This window comes from Microtus oregoni, unplaced genomic scaffold (genome assembly GCF_018167655.1).
Source record: "Microtus oregoni isolate MIOR12 unplaced genomic scaffold, Mior012 000002F_ref0000024, whole genome shotgun sequence".
Lineage (NCBI taxonomy): Eukaryota > Metazoa > Chordata > Mammalia > Rodentia > Cricetidae > Microtus > Microtus oregoni.
In genome coordinates this window covers 56822633-56845209 of record NW_024543061.1, presented here as the reverse complement: position 1 = coordinate 56845209, position 22577 = coordinate 56822633, and the positions used below count along the sequence as shown (strand labels likewise).

Genomic DNA, 22577 nt, shown 5'->3' with positions numbered 1-22577 from the left:
GGTGTCCTGAGCTCAGCCATGTTCCTCTTTGCATTATGTCGGGGCTGTGCACTCTGATAGGCTCAAATGTCTCCGGTGATCTACCAGATCAAGTCACTAGACTGCTGGTCATGTGTCTCAGAGAGGTGGCCTAGCTTCAGGCACTGGGATTAGAGAATGCCATCAAGCCCTGTCTGTCACCGAGGGGGGCACAAAAAGTGCTAAGAAGAATATGCCATGGCCTCAGTCAGACCCTCAGGACAGCCTTCAGCAGCAGGCAGCAACCACATCTGGCTCACAGCGTGCCCACAGAACAGGGGCTCTCGCTGATAGGCCCAGGGGCGACCTATAGCATTGGGTTTCGGGATATAATCCAGGTCCTTCATCCCTGTGGCTCTGGAGTTGGAGCATCTGGGCTATGGCATTTCCTCACCCACAACCCCAGGCTGCATACACAGCAAGGACTTAGTGACCTGGAGGTCCAGGGACCTCCTTACAGTCCAGCGACAATCACTGAGTGCTTGTTGTGTACATGAGTCTGTGCTAAGCACTGGGGGAAACCCAGTTAGATGTAGTTCTGTCCTTCCCGTCGCAGGCCAACAGCCTTAGCTCTCTTGTGTCTGTGTGATCCCAGGCAAGCAACCACGGCTTTCTGTTCCTTTCTCCTTCTGTAAAGTGACACCCCCCCACCAAGGCCTGGAATTACTCCCAGAGGCAACAACCTTATAGTTGGCACATAGGTGATCTTAGAAGCTGATGGCTACTGTGCAAGAAAGACTTCTCTTAAGAGAATTTTGCATGGGGTCTTGCCATCTGTATAGGAGCTCACCCACTGGGAGGTGTGTCTGCCCCTGGCAGTCAGCCTGCTCTCCTCAGGTCTTCAGCTCTCCCTTAGGGCAGGAGCCGGGCCGACCCTGGAGGGGCTGTCGTAGAGTATTACTGTAATCTGGCAGGAGAAGAGGCAGCCTCACCAAGGCCTGTGCGAGGCTCTGAACCAGTGCTGGACTTGGCATTTAATTAAGTGCCAGTTAGCTGTGGAGGCGCCAGGCCTCCTGGGCAGACAGTGAGCCGAGGGTCTGCATGCCCCCCCCCGGGACCCCTGGATCCTGGAAGGGGGGCGCTGAAGGCTGTGCTTGCAGTCCTGTGTGTGGTCCCAGTGGCTCCCACAGGGAGGCTGCTAGGGCTGGCCCCAGGGATGAGCAGAGGCAGCGAGCTGCCAGGTGTTCCAGGCTGATAGCGCCTCTCCGAGGGCGGTGCTCCCAGGGCGGTGCTCCCAGGGCGGTGCTCCCAGGGCGGTGTGATGTCAGGTTTTGGAAGTGGGATGGGAAGTGGTAGCTGGATGAGAGCCTGGCGTGTTTCAAACCACAGGGTGGCACAGTGCTGGAGCCCGTGACCGGGTAGTTGGATGGGAATTGACAGGCATCAGCGACTGTGGGCTGGGCCACAGCCAGTGGCTTGGTCAGTGGGTCCATCACTGCTGGCTGGGATGGGCTGCCAGGGCTTGTTCTGGGTACTCTTGTGACTCCATTCTCCAATGGCACATTTGGGATCCTGGCCACCTAGCTTTGTTCCCTGGCAGTTCCAGCCAGGCAAGGAGAGGCTCAGTGCCAACCTACATGAACTAGAGTAGGTTCTGCACACACCTACATGATGGTAGTTCCTGAGCCCTCCCACTCATCCCTGCTCTAGGTACAGCCAGCTACAGCTTCCCAAGCTTGCAGGTCGGGGCAGCAAAGGGGAAAAACCATCTGATGGCCTGGGTGGAAACAGGAAAGGGAGGCCCATGTCCTCTTTCAGAGGAAAACCCAGATGGCTTCTGGTCCTTGGACTTTTATCAGCTAATGCTAGTGAACAGTCAGAAGGTTGGTTCACTTCGGGACCTTCTGAACCTCTGGGGGATGCCACGTTCAGGCTCTTCGTTCTTGGTGCCACATGTTCTCAGCAGCCGGCGCTGTTTGGGGACCCCTCCCACCCAGTCTAGGGAGCTGGACAATGTCCTTTCCAGTTCCACCGGAGTTGTATTGAGACTGTCCAGTTACAGGACCCAGATCTACCTCGTGGATGGTTCTCAGGCCAGGTGGGCTTAAGGGTCTAGGTCAGTCTCATCATGATGAGCCTGTTGAGGGCTGGTCCAGGTCAGACCAGCCTCAGAGGCAGATGGTGGGGCCGAGAGGCCACGGGTAGACCTGGGGGACTGCCGGCAGGGGTGTGGGGTTTTGGAGGGGGGGTCAGGATTCAGCCCAGGCCACAGACCTTCTACATAAAGTGGCTCTGCTCATCTTGGTGGGCTGGATTATAAGAAGTCAGAGGGAGCAGGTGACTCTTAAGGGGACCTCGTGTGTTCACTGGAAGGCCTCCAAAGCCCTGTCTGGGGTAAGTTGCTTTCCTCCTCTGTGACTCAATTTCTTCATCTCCAAAATGGAAACAGGGTTCTCTGGTTCCCACATAGTATGTGAAATGTCCCATGGCTGCCCACCTGTATGTAATCTCAGCACCGAGGAGGCTGAAGCAGGAAAAGGCAAATTTGAGGCCGGCTTGGATCATGTGGCAAGCACACGGTGTGTGGAAGATGGGGTTGCTGGTGGATGTGGTGGCCCACCTGTGACCTAGTCCTTGAGACCAGCCTGTCTGAATAACCTAGTGAGACCCTGTGTCAAAAGAGAGATGGGGTCAGAGGAGAAGAGAAGGAGGAGGAGAGGGAAAGAACAGAGGAAAAACTGCCCCAGGAGAAGGGGGCCTTGTCGAGAGGATGATTTCAAGTGCACACACAGGCTGATAGTCCCTCCCAGCCCTGTCCTACCCTAATCCTTGCCTTGCCAGATGTGGCCAAGAGGTCCTTGGCTATAAGGTCTTTGTGGTCCCAGGGTGCATGACCGACCTGGGCTCTGTGACTTCTGGCCCCAGTAGGTCAGATGTTGAGATGTGAATACATAGGACTCTGAGGCTCCAGCACAGATCTGGTCCCCAACATCCTGCTCAGAGGAATGTGAAGAATGTGTGGCCACAGCCCTTGCCTTCTCTGCTCTAGTTTCTTCTGCACAGTGGGGTATGGTTCCTAAGAGCCACGAGGGCAGTGTCAGACCTGGCCCAGTGTCCTGGGAGGCTGAGTCCCAAAGACCCAGCCACCAAGAGCTCTCCACCCCGATAGCCAGTCACTGCGTCTGAGGAGCACATCCAGGAGGCAGACTCCACCTAGATGGAACATTCTGCCTCTGCTTCTGTTTTCTGGTCTGAAAGCAGGGTGCAGGCTCTGCTGTGGAGGCTGCTGGAAGAACTGTGTGTAACATCCTGTTTGACCCCCTTCTGTTTGGTCTGCAGAATCCTCAGGACTGTCCCCAGATCCTGCCTTCGCCCCTGGCACCCGTGCCAACAGGTGGCTCCCAGGACATCCTGGTGCCTCTCACTAATGCTGCCTTCTTCCATGTAAGTAGAAGCTGAGCAAAGTCTGTCCCAGCATCCAGAATGGTGGCCCTGCTTTTCTCTCTGAGCCCCACTCCAGCTGTGTAAGACATGGCACAGGAAGACCAGGCTGATGGGGGACAGCAGACAATCAGCAGCTGCCAAGGGAACCCTGGCCACACCCCAGTATTCCTGCCCTGGAGGCTCCCTGGCATAGTGGCCCAGCCCCCTGCCTAGTACCACAGTCCACTGGTAGATGAGGTCCATGTGGGCTCTGTCTGTCCCGCCCAGGCTGAGCAAGACCCTGGGTGCTCTAAGCTCTGTGGAACATACTGACCCAGTTCAAGGCTCCCATGTCTTTCCCAAGGATGGCCAGAAGAGGCCATGCTCCTAATTCCTAAGGTCTAGAGGGGACACCACTGAGGGAGGAAGTGGTGCTTGGGGAGGGGATGTGGCCATCACTTACCCCCCCTCCCGGAGGAATGTGGCAGAGGGGGGTTGATGAGTTTTGGAAGGATGCCAGCCTCCCTAATTCCTGGGACATGCCATCTGTCACTGAAACGCGGGAGTTGAGGCCCGCGACAGTTGTCACACATGGGGGCCACGTGCCAGGCATCTGGGATGTGTCAGGGAGCCCCTTATAGGGTAAGAGTTCTTGAGGGCCAGAGTGGAGCTGCTCTCCACTCAGAGGCCTACTGTGCCAGGGCCTGGTGGGTCACAGGAGCAGGGTGGGGAGGCTGTAGCCCCAATTCGGCCCTGGCTGATTCTCTCCAGCTGTGTGGCTCTTGGCGCATTTACTGCTTTTACCAGTCACAGGACTCCCCAGCTCCTTGCCTGACGATGCTTCTAGAGCGGCTGGAGGCCTGGATGCTGGGCAGCACTGCTACAGACTACTCAGCCATGTCCTCGGAGAGGGGACCCAGTTGTGATTCTGCACACTGGGAATAGACCAACATTTGGCCCTGTCAGCAGCTTCTTTCCTGTGTTAGCTTCCGGCTAGGACCCCAGGAAGAAGAGGTTGTCCTGCTTTTTTTTCTCAGGGAGTCCTATCTGCCAACAGTAGGAACATAAACAGGAAGTCCTGGCACATGGCTCTGGGGTCTTAGTCTGTTGTCACCCAGCAAATATTTATTGGCACTGCTCTAGAGGGAGCAGGTTGAGACTGAGGAATTGGACCCTGCTTCATGTGTTAGCATTTATTGCGCACTTCCTGCATACCATCCATAGCAAAGCACACATTAGACACCTGTATACATAAGCCACTAAAACATAGGGTCTGTACTTTGCCCAGAAGACCTATTCACATAATGTACAGTTAAGAAAACCAAGGCTCAGAGAAGCAGAGCAACTGCATGAGGCCACATAAGGAATAAGCAAAGGCGGGATTTAAAGCTAGGCACATGGGAGGTTGGGCCTGAGCTTTCCACAACTTCTGCTGCTTGTAAGGGTGTGTAAAGGGCCTTATGGTCAGCTAGGACCTTCCTGGTGGGTAAGGAGACATGTGGAAACAGAACACTTGCAGGACAGGGCAGGCTTTGGGAGCAGAACAGGTCCCTCAGTGTGCATCCCCTTGCTGTTGAGGGCAGGATTGTGTATGGGGTGTCCTGATCCAAGGGGGCCTAGGGGAACCAGGCTCTCTGCAGCTGGAATTTGGACACTGGTGATTCTCACTGATGGCAAGGAAGAGACCGGCCCATGCAGAAGCCCTGGCACATGCCACCCGGAGATTGACGGGGTGTCTAGGGTTTAGCTTTGCAGGGCAGAGACCAGAGACTCAGTCTAAGGGGCAGACAAGGTCTCCTGGAGCTAGGGCGTCAGGAACTGGTTTAGGACACTGGAGGTGACAGGGAGACTGTCAGTGTCATAGACCAGAGTCCTCAGTGTCTGCAGCCCCTGACTTGATGACCAGGGAGGAGATTCTGGGGGCAAAAGGCTGGTGGAGTCCCTAGCCCTCCTGTCAGGGTGGCAGCTGCCATGTTCTGAGAGGTCTGAGGGATGGGTGCTGTAAAGCCTCTGCCCTCTGTCTGTAGGGTACCTCCCTGGAGTGCAGCTTTGGCCTGGAAGAGAGTTTCGAGGCTGTGTGGATAAATGACTCGCTGGTACGCTGCAACCAAGTGGTGGTAAGTGGCAGGAGCCCAGCAGGGCACAGAAGAGACCTGCTCGGCCTCCTTTCTTCCTCTCTCTACGTGCCTCTGCTTTTTGGTTTCCCCCCCTTCCCCTGCCCTGGTCCATCTTGGTGACACCCTTGACCCCACAGGAGACCCAGACCCCACCCTTGCCTTTCATACTTCCTCATTTTGCAGCTGCACACGACCCAGAAGAGCCAGGTGTTTCCACTTAGCCTGAAACTGAAGGGGCCTCCAGACAGATTCCTAGATAGCCCTAACCCCATGACAGGTGAGTGTCCCCCCTGTCCCACTGGTCATTGGAGGCATCCAGCTTTGGGGGCTCCCCTGGGCAGCCACAAACTTTATACCCCGTAAGTGCCCAAACATCCACTGAGACTCTTGAGCCAGCCGTTCTGCGGTGGCCAGCCTTAGACCAGAGGCCATGTCACCTCCAGGCCCTTATTTCCCTCTCTGAGCCCTGTTTTCCTGTGTCTAGTGAGGCCACAAGCCTTTACTGAAAGACTGACCAGGAATCAGTGAGCCCTTGAAGAGAAGCAATGTTGATGAAACTGGGGGCTGGACACAGGGCTGCACAGTTAGAAGCTGGCCAAGAACGTTAAGGGTGCTGACCCCGGAGTTGCCTCGCTTCAGGCTGACCATGCTGTCCTGTGTCCACAGTTGTGGTCTACAATTGTGCTATGGGCAGCCCTGACTGTTCCCAGTGCCTGGGCCGTGAGGACCTGGGTCACCTCTGTGTTTGGAATGATGGCTGTCGCCTGAGAGGGCCCCTGCGGCCAGTCCCCGGCACCTGCCCAGCCCCTGAGATACGAGCGGTAAGCACATGCCATGCCAGGCATTGCTGACACACATAGCACTCTTGACTCATAGGTCGCCTCCTGCGGCTACTGTTTTAATAGGGGACGGTCACTGGGAGGTGGGAGGTGGGGCCTTTGACCATTGACTTTTCACAGAAACCCAGGAACCCATCCTGGTGGCAGTTGAGATTTCCAGGAACTCACCAGCCTGATTTAGTTAAGAAAAGTCTCAGGGAACGATTTTGACTGGCTTAGCCTAGGTCAAAAGTGCCCACCCCTAGACCAATGAGTGTCTGGCTTAGATGCTGAATTCTGTGGTCAGGCATGGCCACCAAGAGCCCCATGGCGTCTTCAGGCCCATTCACCGGTTGTCCCAGCCCTCTGAACCCTCTGAGGCTCCTTGTCCTCTGCTGGGTCTGTGACCTCTTGTGGGCACATACGACAGTCAGAGGGACACCGTGGTTCCCCGGCAGATCGAGCCTCTGAGTGGCCCCTTGGACGGCGGGACTTTGCTGACCATCCGCGGCAGGAACCTAGGCCGCCGGTTCAGTGATGTGGCCCACGGTGTGTGGATTGGCAGTGTACCCTGTGAACCCCTGGCTGACAGATACACAGTTTCAGAGGAGTGAGTGTCAGGCATGCCAACCTAACCCTCACCCCGCCCCCACAATGGCACATTGCAATGACTGGGCCTCCCTCTGTCTCTGCCTGGGCCACTCCTCTCTCCTGCTAGCACTCTGATGCCTCTTCTGAGAAGCCCTCTGGGCTTTCCCTGACACATCCGTCTTGCTCTGATGAGAACTACTTGATACTAGTAAAGTTTGGGGGGCTCTGATGGGGTATAAAAATCGGGTGCAGCTGGGCCCAAAGGCCTCTGGGGACTTCTGCAAGCAGGAAATTAGCGGGACTTCCTGTTGGAAGGCTCTGACCCAGGCTTGCCGAGAATGGCAACAGGTGGCTAACCCAGACTAGCTGGGCAAACTGCCTGGTGTGGGGGAAACAGTGGACTGGTGTGTCCCTGCTTGGCCAACCCTAGGGTGACCACTGCCTGTGGGGAACACTGTTGGGTGGGCATTCTGGCGTGAGTGGGAGGCAGGCCCCATGGGCAGACACAGGTACTGGCTCACCTTCCGCCCACATGCCTGCCTGTCCTCAGGATCGTGTGTGCCACAGGGCCCGCACCAGGGGTCTTCTCAGACGTGGTAACCGTGAACGCCTCCAAGGAGGGCAGGTCGCGGGAACACTTCTCCTATGTGGTAAGTAGGCAACCACCACCTGCCATCCAGCTCGCTCCCCACAAGCCTGCGGCTAGAGCCTGACCCCTTTGCTTCTCCCCAGCTACCCGTGGTCCACTCCCTGGAGCCTGCCCTGGGTCCTAAGGCAGGGGGCACCAGGATCACTATTCACGGCAGTGACCTCCATGTAGGCTCTATGCTCCAGGTCCTGGTGAATGACACAGACCCCTGCACGGATCTTACGTAAGCCATGCCCACAGTCTGGCAGCTGGGAGGTGGGTGACCCCCTCCATAGGTATCATCCGGGTATGCCTAGCTTTTTCCCCTCTTGGCTTGGAGTGGATGTGGGAAGGAGAAACTGGGCAGAAGTGGCAGAAGACAAGGCCAGGGTACGTGCAGTGGGTGAGCAACTGGAAAGGGCCACACTGAGGTCATCCGCTCGTCACTCCCCATAGGCGCACGGCCACCAGCATCACCTGCACTGTGCCTCGAGGGACCCTGCCCACTCTAGTGCCTGTGTGTGTGCGCTTTGAGAGCCGGGGCTGCGTGCATGGAAACCTTACCTTCTGGTACATGCAGAACCCAGTCATCACTGCCATCCGGCCAGGCCGCAGCCCTGTCAGGTGAGATCCAGACCCACCCACGCCCACTGTGTCTCACTGTCCGGGCTGCGGGGAGCCTGACAAGTCTTGCTGTCCCCTCAGCGGTGGCAGGACCATCACTGTGGCTGGCGAGCGCTTCCACATGGTACAGAACGTATCAATGGCAGTACACCACATCGGCCGGGAGCCCACGGTGAGGGGGCAGGGTAGATGGGGGTGAGGGGCTGGGAGCCGAGGTTGTCCCGTGCAGCCAGCTTATGTCTGTTCCTCTTGACCTCTCCATCTCCCCCCTTTACCCTCATCCTTCAATTTTCCACCCTCGTGGGTTCATCCTACCCAGTTCTGCAAGGTTCTCAACTCCACACTCATCACCTGCCCATCTCCTGGAGCCCTGAGCAATGCTTCAGCGCCCGTAGACTTCTTCATCAATGGCCGGACGTATACAGATGAAGCGGCTGAGGAGCTGCTGGACCCTGCAGAGGCACAGAGGGGCAGCCGGTTCCGTCTGGACTACCTCCCCAATCCACAGTTCTCCACAGCCAAGAGGGAGAAGTGGATCAAGCATCACCCAGGGGAGCCGCTCACCCTAGTCATCCATGTGAGCACCTGGCTGGGAGGCTGGGTAATGGGAGCCGGGGGCAGCTGACCTGGGAACCCCACCCCCATCCCAGCATCCCATGTATACCCACAGAAGGAGCAAGACAGCCTAGGGCTCGAGAGCCATGAGTACCACATCAAGATTGGCCAGGTGTCCTGCGACATCCAGATCGTCTCAGACAGAGTCATCCACTGCTCAGTCAATGAGTCTCTGGGCACAGCTGAGGGACAGCTGCCCATCACAGTGAGTGGGCGGGGCTCTGGAAGTGGGCAGGCCTGGCTTCTGGGTACAGAGGTCACTGAGTATTTTCATACCCAGTAACTTAGGTCTCCGCAAAGCAGAGCTTTATACCCTGACTTGACAGATGGAGAAACTGAGACCCAAGTCATTAGTTGGCACCAGAAGCCATTAAAAAGTTGCTCCTGCCTGTTTTGGTGTCCCACCTAGAGTGTGTCCTGTCCACAGCCTGTCTCTGTGTAGCATCATGGAGTAGAGCAGAGACAGTCTGGAGGGGCGGGACGGGGCAGGGATGGCTTTTAGGTATTGCTGTACTGTGTCTGTCTACCTCCTGCTGAGTTACCCCTCACTTGTTTCCAAGACGACAGCCAGACTGCATGAGCTTCCCTGTGACCTCTCCTAGGCTGTTGTCATCACAGCCCTGTGTTGATTTGGCCTCTCTGCCAAACGCTGGATCTCAGTTTAATCAGGAGGTCACACAGCTAGTGAGAAGAGCTGAGGCACAGCTCTGGCAAAGCCTGATGTGCCACCCCACTGTGCACAGATCCAGGTGGGGAACTTCAACCAGACCATCGCCACACTGCAGCTGGGGGGCAGCGAGACAGCCATCGTCGTGTCCATTGTCATCTGCAGTGTCCTGTTGCTGCTCTCTGTGGTTGGTAAGTCTCCTGCGCGAGAGAGAGTCGGGAGGGCATCTGTGAGTCCCTGAGAGTGGGTAAGGAGTGGGCACAATTAGAAGGTGGCAGATATTGGTCAGACCTTCTGTACTCAGACCGAAATTGGCTTTGGATACAAGGCAGAGGAATTTGGAGGCTGTTGTAGAGAGGTTGCTCAGGGGAAATGATCCTGTGTGTTAAAGCAATGTGTGCAACATGGCAGAGAGAGCAGAGCCTCTCTGTTCTGCTGGGTGGGGGGACAAAGGTACGCTTTCCTTGGGAAATGGCCTGTCAGTTCCTAACAGCTGGCCCAGTAATCTACACTTGATACCTACCCAAGAGCAAGGAAAATATGCCCACATAAAATCTTATACGCAGATGTCCGTAGCAATATTACTTATAATAATTAAGAGGTCACAACAGCCCAATGGCCATCTAATGCTAAGTGTGTAATAAAATGTGGTATATCCATACAATGGAGTTGTCAGCCATGAAAAGGAATATTCCACAGCATAGATGGGCCTTGAAAACAAGGACAATGAAAAAGATAGACACAAGAGAGGTTACATATTGCCCAACTGTTTACTTGAAGGAGACAGAACAGGCAAATCCATAGAGACAGAATGATTAGTGGCTATCTGGGAGAGGGGGGAGGTGGGGAGAAATACTTACAGGGTAAGGGTCTCCCTTGGACAGTGAGAATATTCTAACATTGGGTAACTCTGATGGTTACGTGACACGTGGTTAGGCTCAGACACCCTGGTGTGCAAACGGATGGGTTACACAGTCTGTGTGTGCATTTGGAGGCCAGAGGTGGGGTACCTCAGTGGCTGTCCTCTAGATTTGGAGACAGGATCTCTCACTGGGACCTGGAGCTCACTGACTTCACCTGGCTTGCAGGCCAGCGAGCCCCAGGCATCCACCTTTCTCTTCTCTGCCTTCCCTGCACTCAAATGTCTGGCTCATGCCGCCATGCCCTACTTTTTATATGAGTTCTGGGGATCAGTCCCGGGTCCTCATATTTGCACAAGTTTTTTTGCCAAGATTTTTTTTTTTGCCATCACTTGTGCAAATAGTAATAGTAATATAAATTACTCTATCCAATATAAAAAAGTATCAGGGAAAGCAAGAAGATGAACACTAGATATATTGTTCCTAAAAATACTACCCATAATACTTCTCTATATACCAATGGATACGCCATGCCTCACAGGACAGGCAGGTACTGTGTACTGCTTTGAAAAGTTGAACTCCCAAGGCACATCGGGGCAGAAGAAACAAATTGCCCATAATTCTTCTGCTCAGAGAAAGGCCCTGGTGACTGCACTTTGACACATTTCTCTTTCTAAGAAAAGTCATCAAGGGTTGTCCAGCCCTGAGTTGTCGGGGGAGGGACAAAGGGCAGAGGGACTGAGGATGACACCTGCTTGCTCCTGCCCAGAGACACTGAGGCCCGTGGGTAGACCCTGTCCTTCCAGGCCCACAGCCTGCCTTAGCAGGTTCCCGTTGACACCTTTTCATGGGCCCTGGGAACCTGAATCGCCCCTCTGCTGTCCACAGCTCTGTTCGTCTTCTGCACCAAGAGCCGCCGTGCCGAGCGCTACTGGCAGAAGACGCTGCTGCAGATGGAAGAGATGGAGTCTCAGATCCGCGAGGAGATTCGCAAAGGTGGGTAGCGGGGTCAGGTGGCGCTGCACCTGACTGGGCAGGATCACTCACAGCTGCTGGTCTGTCTCACAGGCTTTGCAGAGCTGCAGACAGACATGACGGATCTCACCAAGGAGCTGAACCGTAGCCAGGGCATCCCCTTCTTGGAATACAAGCACTTTGTGACTCGTACCTTCTTCCCCAAGGTACACACCCTCCAACGTGCGTTGGTCATCACAGGGAGTTTGAATCGAGGCACCTTTGTGGGGCCTGCACTCCTGCCCATAGCCACCCGGGTTCCTTTTCTCATGTTTAGCTTTCTATGTGGAAGACTGCTGTCATGTCCCCCTGTTGACTTCCCCATCCCCACACCGAGGGAGCTGAGTAGGGAAACAAGGACTCTCCCAGGTCCTGGCCAGATGTCCCGGCCTCCACGTGCCCGTTTCATCTTGATGGTCCAGGGTCCATGGGCAGTAAGCCCCCTGTGCAATAAATAGTCCAAGGGAGCACCCGGCTCCACCATTTCAGGAACTCCTCCCCCCAGCTTTTCCCAACCATAGAGCATAGCAGCCTGCCTCCATCTCCCCCACTGCACCGACTCAGTGACTTTGCTTTGCCCTTGAGCCTCCGATCCCTTGCTGTGCTACACAGTGATTTGTGCCCCTCTAGGGAGCCCGGGTCCCTTGGCCACCATGTGGCCCTGCCACTCTCCCCCATGTGTGGGTGACCCAGGTGCCTGCCAGTCTGCCTTGCTAAAGCCCTGGCTTCTCTCCGCAGTGTTCTTCCCTCTATGAAGAGCGGTATGTGCTACCCTCGCAGACCCTCAACTCCCAAGGCAACACCCCGCCACAGGAAACCCACCCGCTGCTGGGAGAGTGGAACGTGAGTGCCCGGCCCCAAGGGCCTGCACCCAATGATCCAAATCATTAGAAGGTGGACAGTCCTCCCTTCTGAGAGGCATTCAAGCATCCGTTCAGGAGTACTGGTCCCTGAGGCCAGGCAGAGAGCCTGGGCGTATGATCTCATGCCCAGGAAAGTGGCACAGAGAGGGCATGTTGGGTTCCCTACAGCCATCGTTGCCCCTCTGGGGCCTCCTGGGATGCAGAGCACCAGTTTTTCCTTCCATGTCCACAGATCCCGGAACACTGTCGGCCCAGCATGGAGGAGGGGATCAGCTTGTTCTCCTCCCTGCTCAACAACAAGCACTTCCTTATCATCTTTGTCCACGCCCTGGAGCAGCAGAAGGACTTCGCTGTGCGGGACAGGTGAGGGAGGCTATGGGAGATGCAGGGACATGGGTCCCCAGCCAACCCCACATCCCCGGGGCAGCTGTTACCCACTGAAAATCAAGTTGCAGGCCCCGAGACTCCGAGGAATTCCTCATTGCTTTACAATTTGTGGGAGCCTCCACCGAGGGCCACCTGGGTCCAGCAAGGAGGTGGCTCAGCCTTACACTCCGTGCCTGCAGGTGCAGCCTGGCGTCACTGCTGACCATTGCACTGCACGGCAAGCTGGAGTACTACACAAGCATCATGAAGGAGCTGCTGGTGGACCTCATCGATGCCTCAGCGGCCAAGAACCCCAAGCTCATGCTGCGGCGCACCGAGTCAGTGGTAGAGAAAATGCTTACCAACTGGATGTCCATCTGCATGTATGGCTGCCTGAGGGTAAGCCCACTCCACCCCCCATACACCCCCACCCCGAAGCTCCGCCCCTGCAGGCAAACCTAATTTCATTAAGGTGTTGGGGTGGGTGCCTTTTCAACGGGACCCCTTTGGGCAGGTGGGGAAATGGAAGCTTGGAGAAGATCTGGCTGGCTAGCTTGCTCCAAGAGCACATAGCATTCTCAGGCAGACAGAGGCTGGTAGGTCTTCTTGTCCCTTAGCCTTAGTCCTCAAGCCCTCCTTGGGGAGCAGTATTTGGAGTTCAGGCCCCTGCATTCCTGAGCCTTCCTTTCCTTAGGGAAGAGGGGGGACACAGAAGCAAGACTTTAAGGATTGAGCAGCTGCCGTAGAGCAGAGCTTAGTCAGTCTGACTGATGACTGTTTGGAAAAGCCAGGAGGGTTTCCTGAAGCAGGTGACTCACCCTGAGCCCTGAGGGTTCAGTGGGAAGGAGCCAAGGGGTCAAGGCCAAGTGAGTAGCCCAGGGCCAAGATCAGGAGAGGAAGCTTTAGGGAGCCAGGGCTTCTCTCTGGAGTTAGGACATCACAAAGAACAACCCGAGGGCCTGCCCCAGGATCCAACTACCCTGTGGTGGCAAAGGTCCAAGGGTCGCCTAGGCATCCTTCAAGAAAGGCAAAGGCCTGGACAGGACCCAGAACCAGAACCTTAACTGTTCTGGGCTTGTGACTGGTCGCTGGAACAACCTAGCTGTGTGGTTCTGGGCAAGTTATTACCCTCTCTGGACTTTAGTTTCGTTTTGTCAAATGAGAGACCCCAGCCTAGGAGCCCTGTGGATCATCCTGGGACAGTTAGAGAATAGAAGGGAAATGGAGACACTAGGAGAGAAGACGCATTCAGAGCCACTGCGGGTGACCTTCGCCTGGCCTTCCTCCGTCAGATTATGGGGTGCTGGTGACTCCCAGGCCAAACCACTACAGCAGGAAGCAGGGCTGGCAGCTGCCTTGGCACTGCCGCCAAAGCAGTCTGGTACTATGACAAACTCATTTTCCCTCCAAGCCTATTCACCATGGCAAAGGTCAGCTTGAGGCTGCGGTGGTGGTGATGGTGGTGGTGGTAGGAGGTAGGCTGTGAAACCTGACTGGGCTGACACTCCCTAGAAGCATCCATCTTGGGTTTCCCCCGAGGCTTCTTCTGGGTCCTGGGTCCACTCAGCCGTACCTGAGCACATTCCAGCTTTGTAGGAAGACTCAGGCATAGGAGTCCAGAGTTCAAGTTTTACTTCTGCCTTCTGTGCGGCGCTGGACAGGGTGTTTGCCCTCTCTGAGCCTCAGTGAGGATGGCTGGTCCCTGGATGTGTGGCTAGGATGCAGGGGAGACACTCCAGAGAGGGTGTGGGTGTCGACATCCACCTGAGAGGGGATGGGGAGTATGTGGCACACTTGCGGACCAGAGCTTAGAGCCTGGAACACAGAGGAGATAGCGGTGCCATGAGTCCTGACCCTCAACCCTCACGCTCACAGGAGACAGTGGGTGAGCCCTTCTTCCTGCTGCTGTGCGCCATCAAGCAGCAGATCAACAAAGGCTCCATCGACGCCATCACAGGCAAAGCCCGCTACACGCTCAATGAGGAGTGGCTGCTGAGGGAAAACATCGAGGCCAAGCCCCGGGTGAGCCAGGGCCAGGGCCAGGGCCAGGGCCAGGGCACTGGTCCACTAGTGGGTGGGTGTTCTTAGCTGGGCTGTCCTGGTCACCAGACCTGATGATGACGATGGCCCTTTGCCGCTGCCCCCTCTCTCGTGCAGAACCTGAACGTGTCCTTCCAGGGCTGTGGTATGGATTCTCTGAGCGTGCGGGCCATGGACACCGACACCCTGACGCAGGTGAAGGAGAAGATCCTGGAAGCCTTCTGCAAGAATGTACCCTACTCACAGTGGCCGCGGGCGGAGGACGTGGACCTCGGTGGGCAAGGGCAGGCGCCGTGCCTGGCTGCTGGCCGCTGCAGCCTCTTTCCCCGTGTTAGTCGAGGCCCTGGAGTTCCCCTTAAGGAAGAATTTTTTGTTCTGCAGCTGTGGGCAACAGCAAGGGAGCGATCAAGAAATGCTCCTCGAAGAGGGCTTGGGGGGCTGGGATCTGAAGGATGTGTAGGAGTCACAGACCACTTACCAGAAACCGTTCCTAAAAGTTCACGCTGCACCAGGCCCTGCCTGGGCTCTAACTCCGGACAGTTAGGGTCAACAGCTGGGCTCCCAAAGGGGTGTGGCCTGCTTTGATTCCAGAAGGAGAAGGGGAAGCTTCTGTGGCCCAGACTAATGGCTGCCCCTGGGGCCACCCACTTCCCTAGCCCTGATGCCCCTTTTCTCCTCCAGAATGGTTTGCCTCGAGCACCCAGAGCTAGGCCTGCTTTGATTCCAAAAGGAGAAGGGGAAGCTTCTGTGGCCCAGGCTAATGGCTGCCCCTGGGGCCACCCACTTCCCTAGCCCTGATGCCCCTTTTCTCCTCCAGAATGGTTTGCCTCGAGCACCCAGAGCTATGTCCTGCGGGACCTGGATGACACCTCAGTGGTGGAGGACGGCCGCAAGAAACTGAACACGCTGGCCCACTACAAGGTGCCCAACCTGACCAAGCCACCCCGTCCCCTCTCCTCTCTGACCTCTGATCTCTGACCTCACCTCTCCTCCGTCAGATTCCTGAGGGTGCCTCCCTAGCCATGAGCCTCACAGACAAGAAGGACAACACCCTGGGCCGAGGTAGGGCTTGGAGCTGGGGAAGGGATCCAGGTGGGTGTGAGGGAGGTACCTTTCTGGGATCCTTCTGAGCGGTGCTGGGGGAACTGAGGCTTGCAGGGAGAGGGGGGGAGCTTTACCTCCATGCTGTATCAAAACTGATTGCTTCCAGCAGCTAGAGCAAAGCCCCAGGAGGCCCCAACCATGCCCAGGTCCAAGCTGGCTGCTATGGCCCTTTGCTTCCAGGCCACGTCCTCACATGCCCCAGGCCCAGATCCTGGGGAGGGGGGTTCCCAGGGTTCCCCCATGAGGTGAAAAAGTCAGATCTTGGCTCTCCATCTCTCTACAACTTGTTCTCTGGGCATCTCTCTCTCTCTCTGCCCCCTCTTCCCCCACCCATTCGGGTTGCATCTCTCTCTCTCTCTCCCCCTCTTCCCCCACCCACTCGGGTTGCATCTCTCTCTCCCCCTCTTCCCCCACCCACTCGGGTTGCATCTCTCTCTCCCCCTCTTCCCCCACCCACTCGGGTTGCCCTCCCCTCCCCCTCATTTGTTTATTGTGTGTTTCCCCTTTGCAGTAAAAGACTTGGACACAGAAAAGTATTTCCATTTGGTGAGTGCCCGGCCTCAGACCCTGGGGAGCTGGCTTTGCTGGGCGTGGCTTTGGCTTAGTGCCTCCTGGAGCCTCCAGGAAAGTGCTCCTAGGCCCTGGGAAAAGCCAGAGTGGGTGAGGGAATGGGTGGGCCCAGGGGCTGGGATCACAGGTCAGACTCCATGGGAGAATTGAGGCGAGTGCCTGGGAAGGGTACCAACCCTGCCCATCTTGCAGGTGCTGCCCACAGATGAGCTGGTAGAGCCCAAGAAGTCCCACCGGCAGAGCCACCGCAAGAAGGTGTTGCCAGAGATCTACCTGACCCGCCTGCTCTCTACCAAGGTGGGCTCCACCTCAGTCTCCACCCCTGTAGGGGCTTGAAGGGGGCCCTGTGCTCTAAGAAGAAGTCTGTGTATTCTTCCTGCCACCCAGTAGCAAAGGACCCAGGGGCACTTTCATATCCTCAGGTCGAAAGACTCAGGCCAGCACCCAGAGCCCACATCCTGACCCTGTCCCCATGCCTCAGGGTCTTGATGAGCACTCCCACTCCTCCAAGAAAGTGTCATGGACAAATCACAGTCAAGACTCTTGAGGCTGGGGGTGGGGTGGCTGGAGAGATGGCTCAGCAGTTAAGAGCACTGACTGCTCTTCCAGAAAACACAGGTTCAATTCCCAGCACCCACATGGCAACTCACACCTGTCTGTAACTCCAGTTCCAGGGGATCTGACACCTTTACAGACATATTGTCAGGCAAAACACCAGTGCACATAAAATAAAAAGATGCTCTGAGGTTGGGCTAATGCCCACGTCTTCCCTGCAGGGCACACTGCAGAAGTTCCTGGATGACCTGTTCAAAGCTATCCTGAGCATCCGCGAGGACAAGCCCCCCCTGGCCGTCAAGTACTTCTTCGACTTCCTGGAGGAGCAGGCTGAGAAGAGAGGCATCTCTGACCCTGACACCTTGCACATCTGGAAGACCAACAGGTGGCGGCCTTGGGGTGGGGCACAGATGATGTGATGGCATCGGGGTAGGCAGGGCACCAAGAAGCAGAGTCTGGCTTGGGTGAGAGACTTGGCTCTCTGTGCTGCAGTTTCCCCTCTGTAAAACCAGCAAGCATCCTATGTGCTTGCCCCCATCATACCGAGGGAAGCCAAGGCCCTTAGAGCAGCAGCCATCCAGGCCCAAGGTCGCACAGCCTGGGGAATGGCAGTATACACGCAGCTCTGACTCATACACCTAGTTCGTAGCTTCTTCTGAGGCCCATCTTAGCTTTTTGAGGGGGGTTACATACCCCACCAAGAAGGACCCAAAACTCTCAGCCTGACCCTCAGAGAAATGCCGGTGCAACTTTAGTTGCTGTTTTCTCCCTGCTCAGGGGAGCAGGCACCCCAGGCTCTGCAGGACTGAGAAGGGGGTTGTCCCCAACCCCCTCTGGCCTCCTGAGGACAGTCAGCCCTGCCTTCTGCGTGCAAGGCCGAGTGGGGGAGGAGTCTGGACTCAGGCCGCAGGGTGGGGGCTTCTAATGAGAACCAGGAGTCTAGCTTGCTAGCTAGGGGAGGGAGGCTCTTTGGGATGAGGGTTGTCTCTAGCTGGCAGGGGAAGGGCGAGGTGCCCAGAAGCTGCAGGGGCTATAAGAATCAGCATTGTTGACCTCCAAAACCCCCCACTGAGCTCCTGCACCCCCATTATCCCTGCCCCACAGCCTTCCCCTCCGCTTCTGGGTGAACATCTTAAAAAACCCTCAGTTTGTCTTCGACATAGAGAAGACAGACCACATCGATGCCTGCCTGTCTGTCATCGCGCAGGCCTTCATCGATGCCTGCTCCATCTCTGACCTCCAGCTAGGCAAGGTTAGTTATTCCGGCTACTCCTGAGGAGGGGAAGGGGCTTGCCTGAATCTGAATCATTTAAGGTAGGCAGGGAGTGGGTGGCAGACCAGAGGGAGCCCCAGAGGCACCTACCAACGGCAGAGGGAATGCTGGTTCAGAAAGCAGAAGCCACAAGGTCTTCTGGGAAGAGAGGTGACCTGGCTTAGGTAGCCCAGGAGTCTGAGGCCCTGAGCACCCATGGGATTGCAGAGCTAGGCTGGCACTGTGGGGTGAAGGCAGGGCCCTGTCTCTAGCCCAACAGTCTGAGCCCACAAGGGAAAGGAAATGTCACCACTTCACACATGCATCCCGTGACAACAAAGAGCTGCCAGCATACTTAGCACATGGCGCTTTTGGGGTGTTGGAAGTGCAGGGTGGGAAGCATTCCCGCAGCCGGGAACCAGCTTCCAGCCATCTCAGCCACCAATCCCTTCACCCTAATAAGGGTGTAAACAAGACAGGCTGCGGGCTGCGTGCAGCAGAGGGTTGCTGGCCCACAGCCCAGAGCTCTTCCCATTAACTGAAAGTCCCTCTGTGGGTCACCAGCCCGACAGCCCCCAGCATAGTGGGCCAAGGCCTTCGTGCAAGAGACGGGGAGGGCCAGAGTCGTCCCTGGTCCAAAGTGTGACTGAGTGAGGGTTACTTAACCATGGTTAAGGACCCACTAAGGCCCTCTAGGTGGCAGTGGGGACAAGTCCAGTCACCCAGCTGCTGTGGTCTTCCCTGCCCAGGACTCGCCCACCAACAAGCTCCTGTACGCAAAGGAGATCCCCGAATACAGGAAGATCGTGCAGCGCTACTACAAACAGATCCAGGACATGACTCCTCTCAGTGAACAGGAAATGAATGCACACCTGGCCGAGGAGTCTCGGGTAGGTGGCCTCTGGGGCCTAGGCAAGGAGGTAGTAGCAGTGGGGCAGATTGGGGCAGGAGACACGGTAAGAATTTGGGGGCAGCCTCAGTTTCTCTCCTTTGCCTACACCTCCATCAACATATTTTTCCCGAAGTCCAAGGATGGAGTGGCGTGCCCTCCAGAAGATGTGGGAAGGTTGGAATTTTGGGTCCAGGAAACCAATGTGTTCCTGGGTTGGAGGGGCCTGAATTAGTCCGATCGGACTGTGGGAAGTGAGCGAGCTGGGTCCTAACCCGGAGGGTTAAGTCTCCCCTTCCTCCTCGCCCCACCTTTACAGAAATACCAGAATGAGTTCAATACAAACGTGGCCATGGCTGAGATCTATAAATACGCTAAGAGGTATCGCCCACAGGTGAGTTCCCCCACCCAAGATTGGCCTAAAGTTCGGCCCATAAAAATGAACTTCTCCCTTTAGATTCATCTGAGGTGTTGGCACTTTGATGATGTCACCGGTGAGTGCCCTCTCAATATCAAAGGCATGGTACAACTGACCCTCTGCTTCCCCTCAGATCATGGCTGCCCTGGAGGCCAACCCCACTGCCCGCAGGACCCAGCTACAGCACAAGTTTGAGCAGGTGGTGGCTCTGATGGAGAACAATATCTATGAGTGTTACAGCGAGGCCTGAGGCAGAAGAGTGACCAGGAGCTACTGCCAGAGAGACGGTGCGCAGGCCACTTGGGCCTCCATTTGGTCTCTTCCCCCCTCCTCTTAACTTGGGCAGGGAACTGACAAAGAGGAGCCTGCTGGGGTAGGAGGGAGGACACTGACCTCTTAGTGCCTGGCTGCAGAGCTCTCAGCCTCGTCCCCTGGGGCATCTCTGTCCCCTCCACCTGCCCGAGACCTGGCTCTAGGACAAGGGCTTTGAGCATCGCTGCCAGTCCCTGAGAAGGCTTTCCAGCCAACCAGGACAGCCTGGACCGCGCCTGCCTGCTCGCTCTGTCCCAGGCTGCTCAGCACACATTGGGAGAGGTGGCCATATCCCAGAACACTACCTCATCCACCTGGCAGAGGGGATCCTGCAGTTTCTGCTTCAGCCACCTAGAAGTTGTCTGTGTCCCTCCCCTAGAGGGGGCCCTGGCTGCCAACAGCTCCAAGCAGGGTCAGATTTTTTGTTATTGTTGTTCCATCGGCCAACGGCAGCAGGGGCAGTGCCCGTTGCCCACAGAATGGTGGAGAGAAGGAGACAGGTTGGGGGTTCCTGGTCCCCCAGAAAGGGGAAGGTCAAGGATGCGGGACTGTAGCTGGACTACCCAATCTTCCTGGAAGTGTTTCTAAAGAGCACCACTTTTTCGTTTTGTTTTTTAAATCTTTTATATATTAAAAAAAGAAAACTTATCGCGCACCAACTGTGAATAGCTGCTGCTTGTGCAGAAGACCCACGGGTCCCCAGGGGCTCCCGGTGCGACACTGGAAACCACTGCTCCAGGAGACAGAAAGTACTCCCTGTCCCCAGCACAGGCCACCCTCCATAGCCACTGGGACTGGCTCAGAGCCTGAGGAGGCTGGGCTGGAGGGGAAGACTGGGACTATCTGGAACATTCTTTATAATAAAAGCCTGCTGGGAAAACCTCCTATGGGCTTCAGCCTTTGTCCTAAGATGGCCGAGGGGGGAGATGGGCCTGTTTCTTCATCCCATTCATGGCAGAGAGGAAGTGCAGAGCCTGGCCTCGCATCCTACCATAGACATGACCTAAAGGACCTCTGCCCTCTGCCTGCTGGGAGTTTGAGGCTGTGCCCTCTATCCCCATGGACCGCCCTGCCACCCAGGAAAGGTCACCTCATGTACCTCCCATCTGTGCTAAGCTGAACATGGACTCCAGGGCCCTGAGCTGGCTTCAGCACACCCTCTCCACTGAGCCGCACGCACTCCCTACCTTGTCTTTATTCAAACCTAAGAGAAGCAGACATTTTGTCTTCATTTTGCAGACGTAGAAAGTGCCAAGCAGGTGAAAGGGTCTTCAGGGCTCACACAGCCAAGAAGGCCAAAGAGAACAAAACATCTGGATCCCTTTCTCCTTGCCCAACACCCTCCCTCTAGGCAAGTCTCTACCTCCAAGTTTGAGGGGTTCCAAAATGACCACACCCACACCCCAAATCTCTCATCTGGTCTTTAAAACCGTACTCAGTTTCCCTGAAGCCAACTGCCGCCTATACTCTTCCCACAGCAGTTGGACCTGACCATCTAACCTGGGGTGACACACACTGAGCCCCCTGGGGGCCCAGTGCCTCAGGGCTGAGCCAGTGAGATTCTCCCCAGAAGCAGGGTGTGGCAGGGCCAGCCTGAGTAACGGCCATTGGCACAAGTATCCTTTCGAGAAGAAAAAGTCCCCACGGTGCTTGCCAAGAGTTTCCAACACTAAGCCAATACCCAACCTAGAATTCACCAGCTCAAAAAAAGTGACAACCTCACTCCCAAAATAGCTTTCTCTTGTGACGGTTGCGGGTGGAGGGACCAGCTTTATCTTTCAGGTCTCTGATGCTGGGGGTTCTTATTAAGGAACAGATTTGCTAATTTCAATTATTGGCAGATTTGATGGGTTTGGTTCCCCCCTCCCCCAGATGATGAGGGATGATTCCAGAATGGATTCACAATTCCCAAAAAAATACTGCAGAAGACCCCCGGAGAAGAAAAGCTTCAGTGTGCTTGCGGGGACACTGTCACACAAGGCGCCGGCCACATAAGGCCAGCACCCTTGCCTGAGTGGGGCCGGGAGTGAAGACAGATCAGTCCACACTCTGCTCTGAAGCCTGACTTTTCCCTTATGCAACAATATGTCGGGGACATGTTTTCTAAGTCATTAGATATTCCACAGTCTGGCTACGCGTCTCATTACCATACAGCTCCTTGCTGACATTCAGAAGGGAGCCGACGCACAGATCTGGTTTCCAGGGTCACTAGCATTGCCAGGTGGGCAACCTCCATGAACTGTCTGCAGTCCTTGCCAGGTCCCCAAAGATGCACCTGGCAGCCATGGGCAACCAAGCAGGGAACTGGATGGAGCATCCTCAAGATTGCTAAGTGGGGGGAACCACCACAGAGGAGGGTGATCTCGCAAGTCTAAGATGGTTCAAGGTCTCTTTCCTCCTTGTCACTGGGGTAGGACTGATGGGTCCCTAGCTCCTGGAGACAAGAGGCTACAGGCTGTAGCTCCATGTCAGCTCCATGCAGGAGCAGAGGCAAAAGCTGAGCCTCTCTGCTTGGGAAATGCCAGCCTGCCATCTGCCGGGTGCCCTTCGGGGCCTGCTGGCAGGCACAGTATCGATACCCCAGGGACTGACAGAACTAGACACAGCTTTCTGAGAGACTCCAGGGGGAGAAACCATGGACAACAGAGAGCCCTGAGCCCCATACTAGGCACTCAGTGTCCCTGGTACCCACCATATTGAAGGTCACTTCTTCCCTCATCTGCTACAACAGGGGTGCTCTGGCTGGCTATGGCGTCCACCATGTCCCTAGGCCACTCCCCCTCCCCCAACCTCCACCCTTTCCTTATAACTGACAATAAACCCAGAGTCCTGAGCCCTACCTTTGTGATGTCCTTCTTCTTGGTGGGGACTGCCTGCATCCCATGACCCTGGC

General features: G+C 56.0%; 1 protein-coding gene across 2 annotated transcripts in view; it reads left to right on the top strand.

Moving 5' to 3' along the window:
* Positions 1 to 20718, top strand: part of Plxnd1 (plexin D1) — a 39570-nt gene extending 18852 nt beyond the window's left edge. Inside the window, exons 9-37 of one of the 2 annotated variants that reach the window (XM_041638926.1) lie at positions 3298 to 3402; positions 5409 to 5498; positions 5682 to 5775; positions 6165 to 6319; positions 6775 to 6926; positions 7458 to 7557; positions 7640 to 7779; positions 7992 to 8159; positions 8241 to 8331; positions 8479 to 8736; positions 8830 to 8979; positions 9518 to 9632; positions 11190 to 11297; positions 11370 to 11482; positions 12054 to 12158; positions 12411 to 12541; positions 12745 to 12943; positions 14420 to 14566; positions 14702 to 14858; positions 15402 to 15505; positions 15583 to 15646; positions 16200 to 16234; positions 16451 to 16555; positions 17035 to 17198; positions 17918 to 18065; positions 18815 to 18955; positions 19274 to 19348; positions 19506 to 19659; positions 20325 to 20718. In XM_041638926.1, coding sequence (XP_041494860.1) covers positions 3298 to 3402; positions 5409 to 5498; positions 5682 to 5775; positions 6165 to 6319; positions 6775 to 6926; positions 7458 to 7557; positions 7640 to 7779; positions 7992 to 8159; positions 8241 to 8331; positions 8479 to 8736; positions 8830 to 8979; positions 9518 to 9632; positions 11190 to 11297; positions 11370 to 11482; positions 12054 to 12158; positions 12411 to 12541; positions 12745 to 12943; positions 14420 to 14566; positions 14702 to 14858; positions 15402 to 15505; positions 15583 to 15646; positions 16200 to 16234; positions 16451 to 16555; positions 17035 to 17198; positions 17918 to 18065; positions 18815 to 18955; positions 19274 to 19348; positions 19506 to 19622 — 3531 coding nt within the window. In that variant the 3' untranslated portion in view covers positions 19623 to 19659; positions 20325 to 20718. Of the gene's footprint in view, positions 1 to 3297; positions 3403 to 5408; positions 5499 to 5681; positions 5776 to 6164; positions 6320 to 6774; positions 6927 to 7457; positions 7558 to 7639; positions 7780 to 7991; positions 8160 to 8240; positions 8332 to 8478; positions 8737 to 8829; positions 8980 to 9517; positions 9633 to 11189; positions 11298 to 11369; positions 11483 to 12053; positions 12159 to 12410; positions 12542 to 12744; positions 12944 to 14419; positions 14567 to 14701; positions 14859 to 15401; positions 15506 to 15582; positions 15647 to 16199; positions 16235 to 16450; positions 16556 to 17034; positions 17199 to 17917; positions 18066 to 18814; positions 18956 to 19273; positions 19349 to 19505 lie in introns of both variants that reach the window. The other variant, XM_041638915.1, reaches the window with a different exon arrangement.
* Positions 20719 to 22577: the final 1859 nt, after the last annotated feature.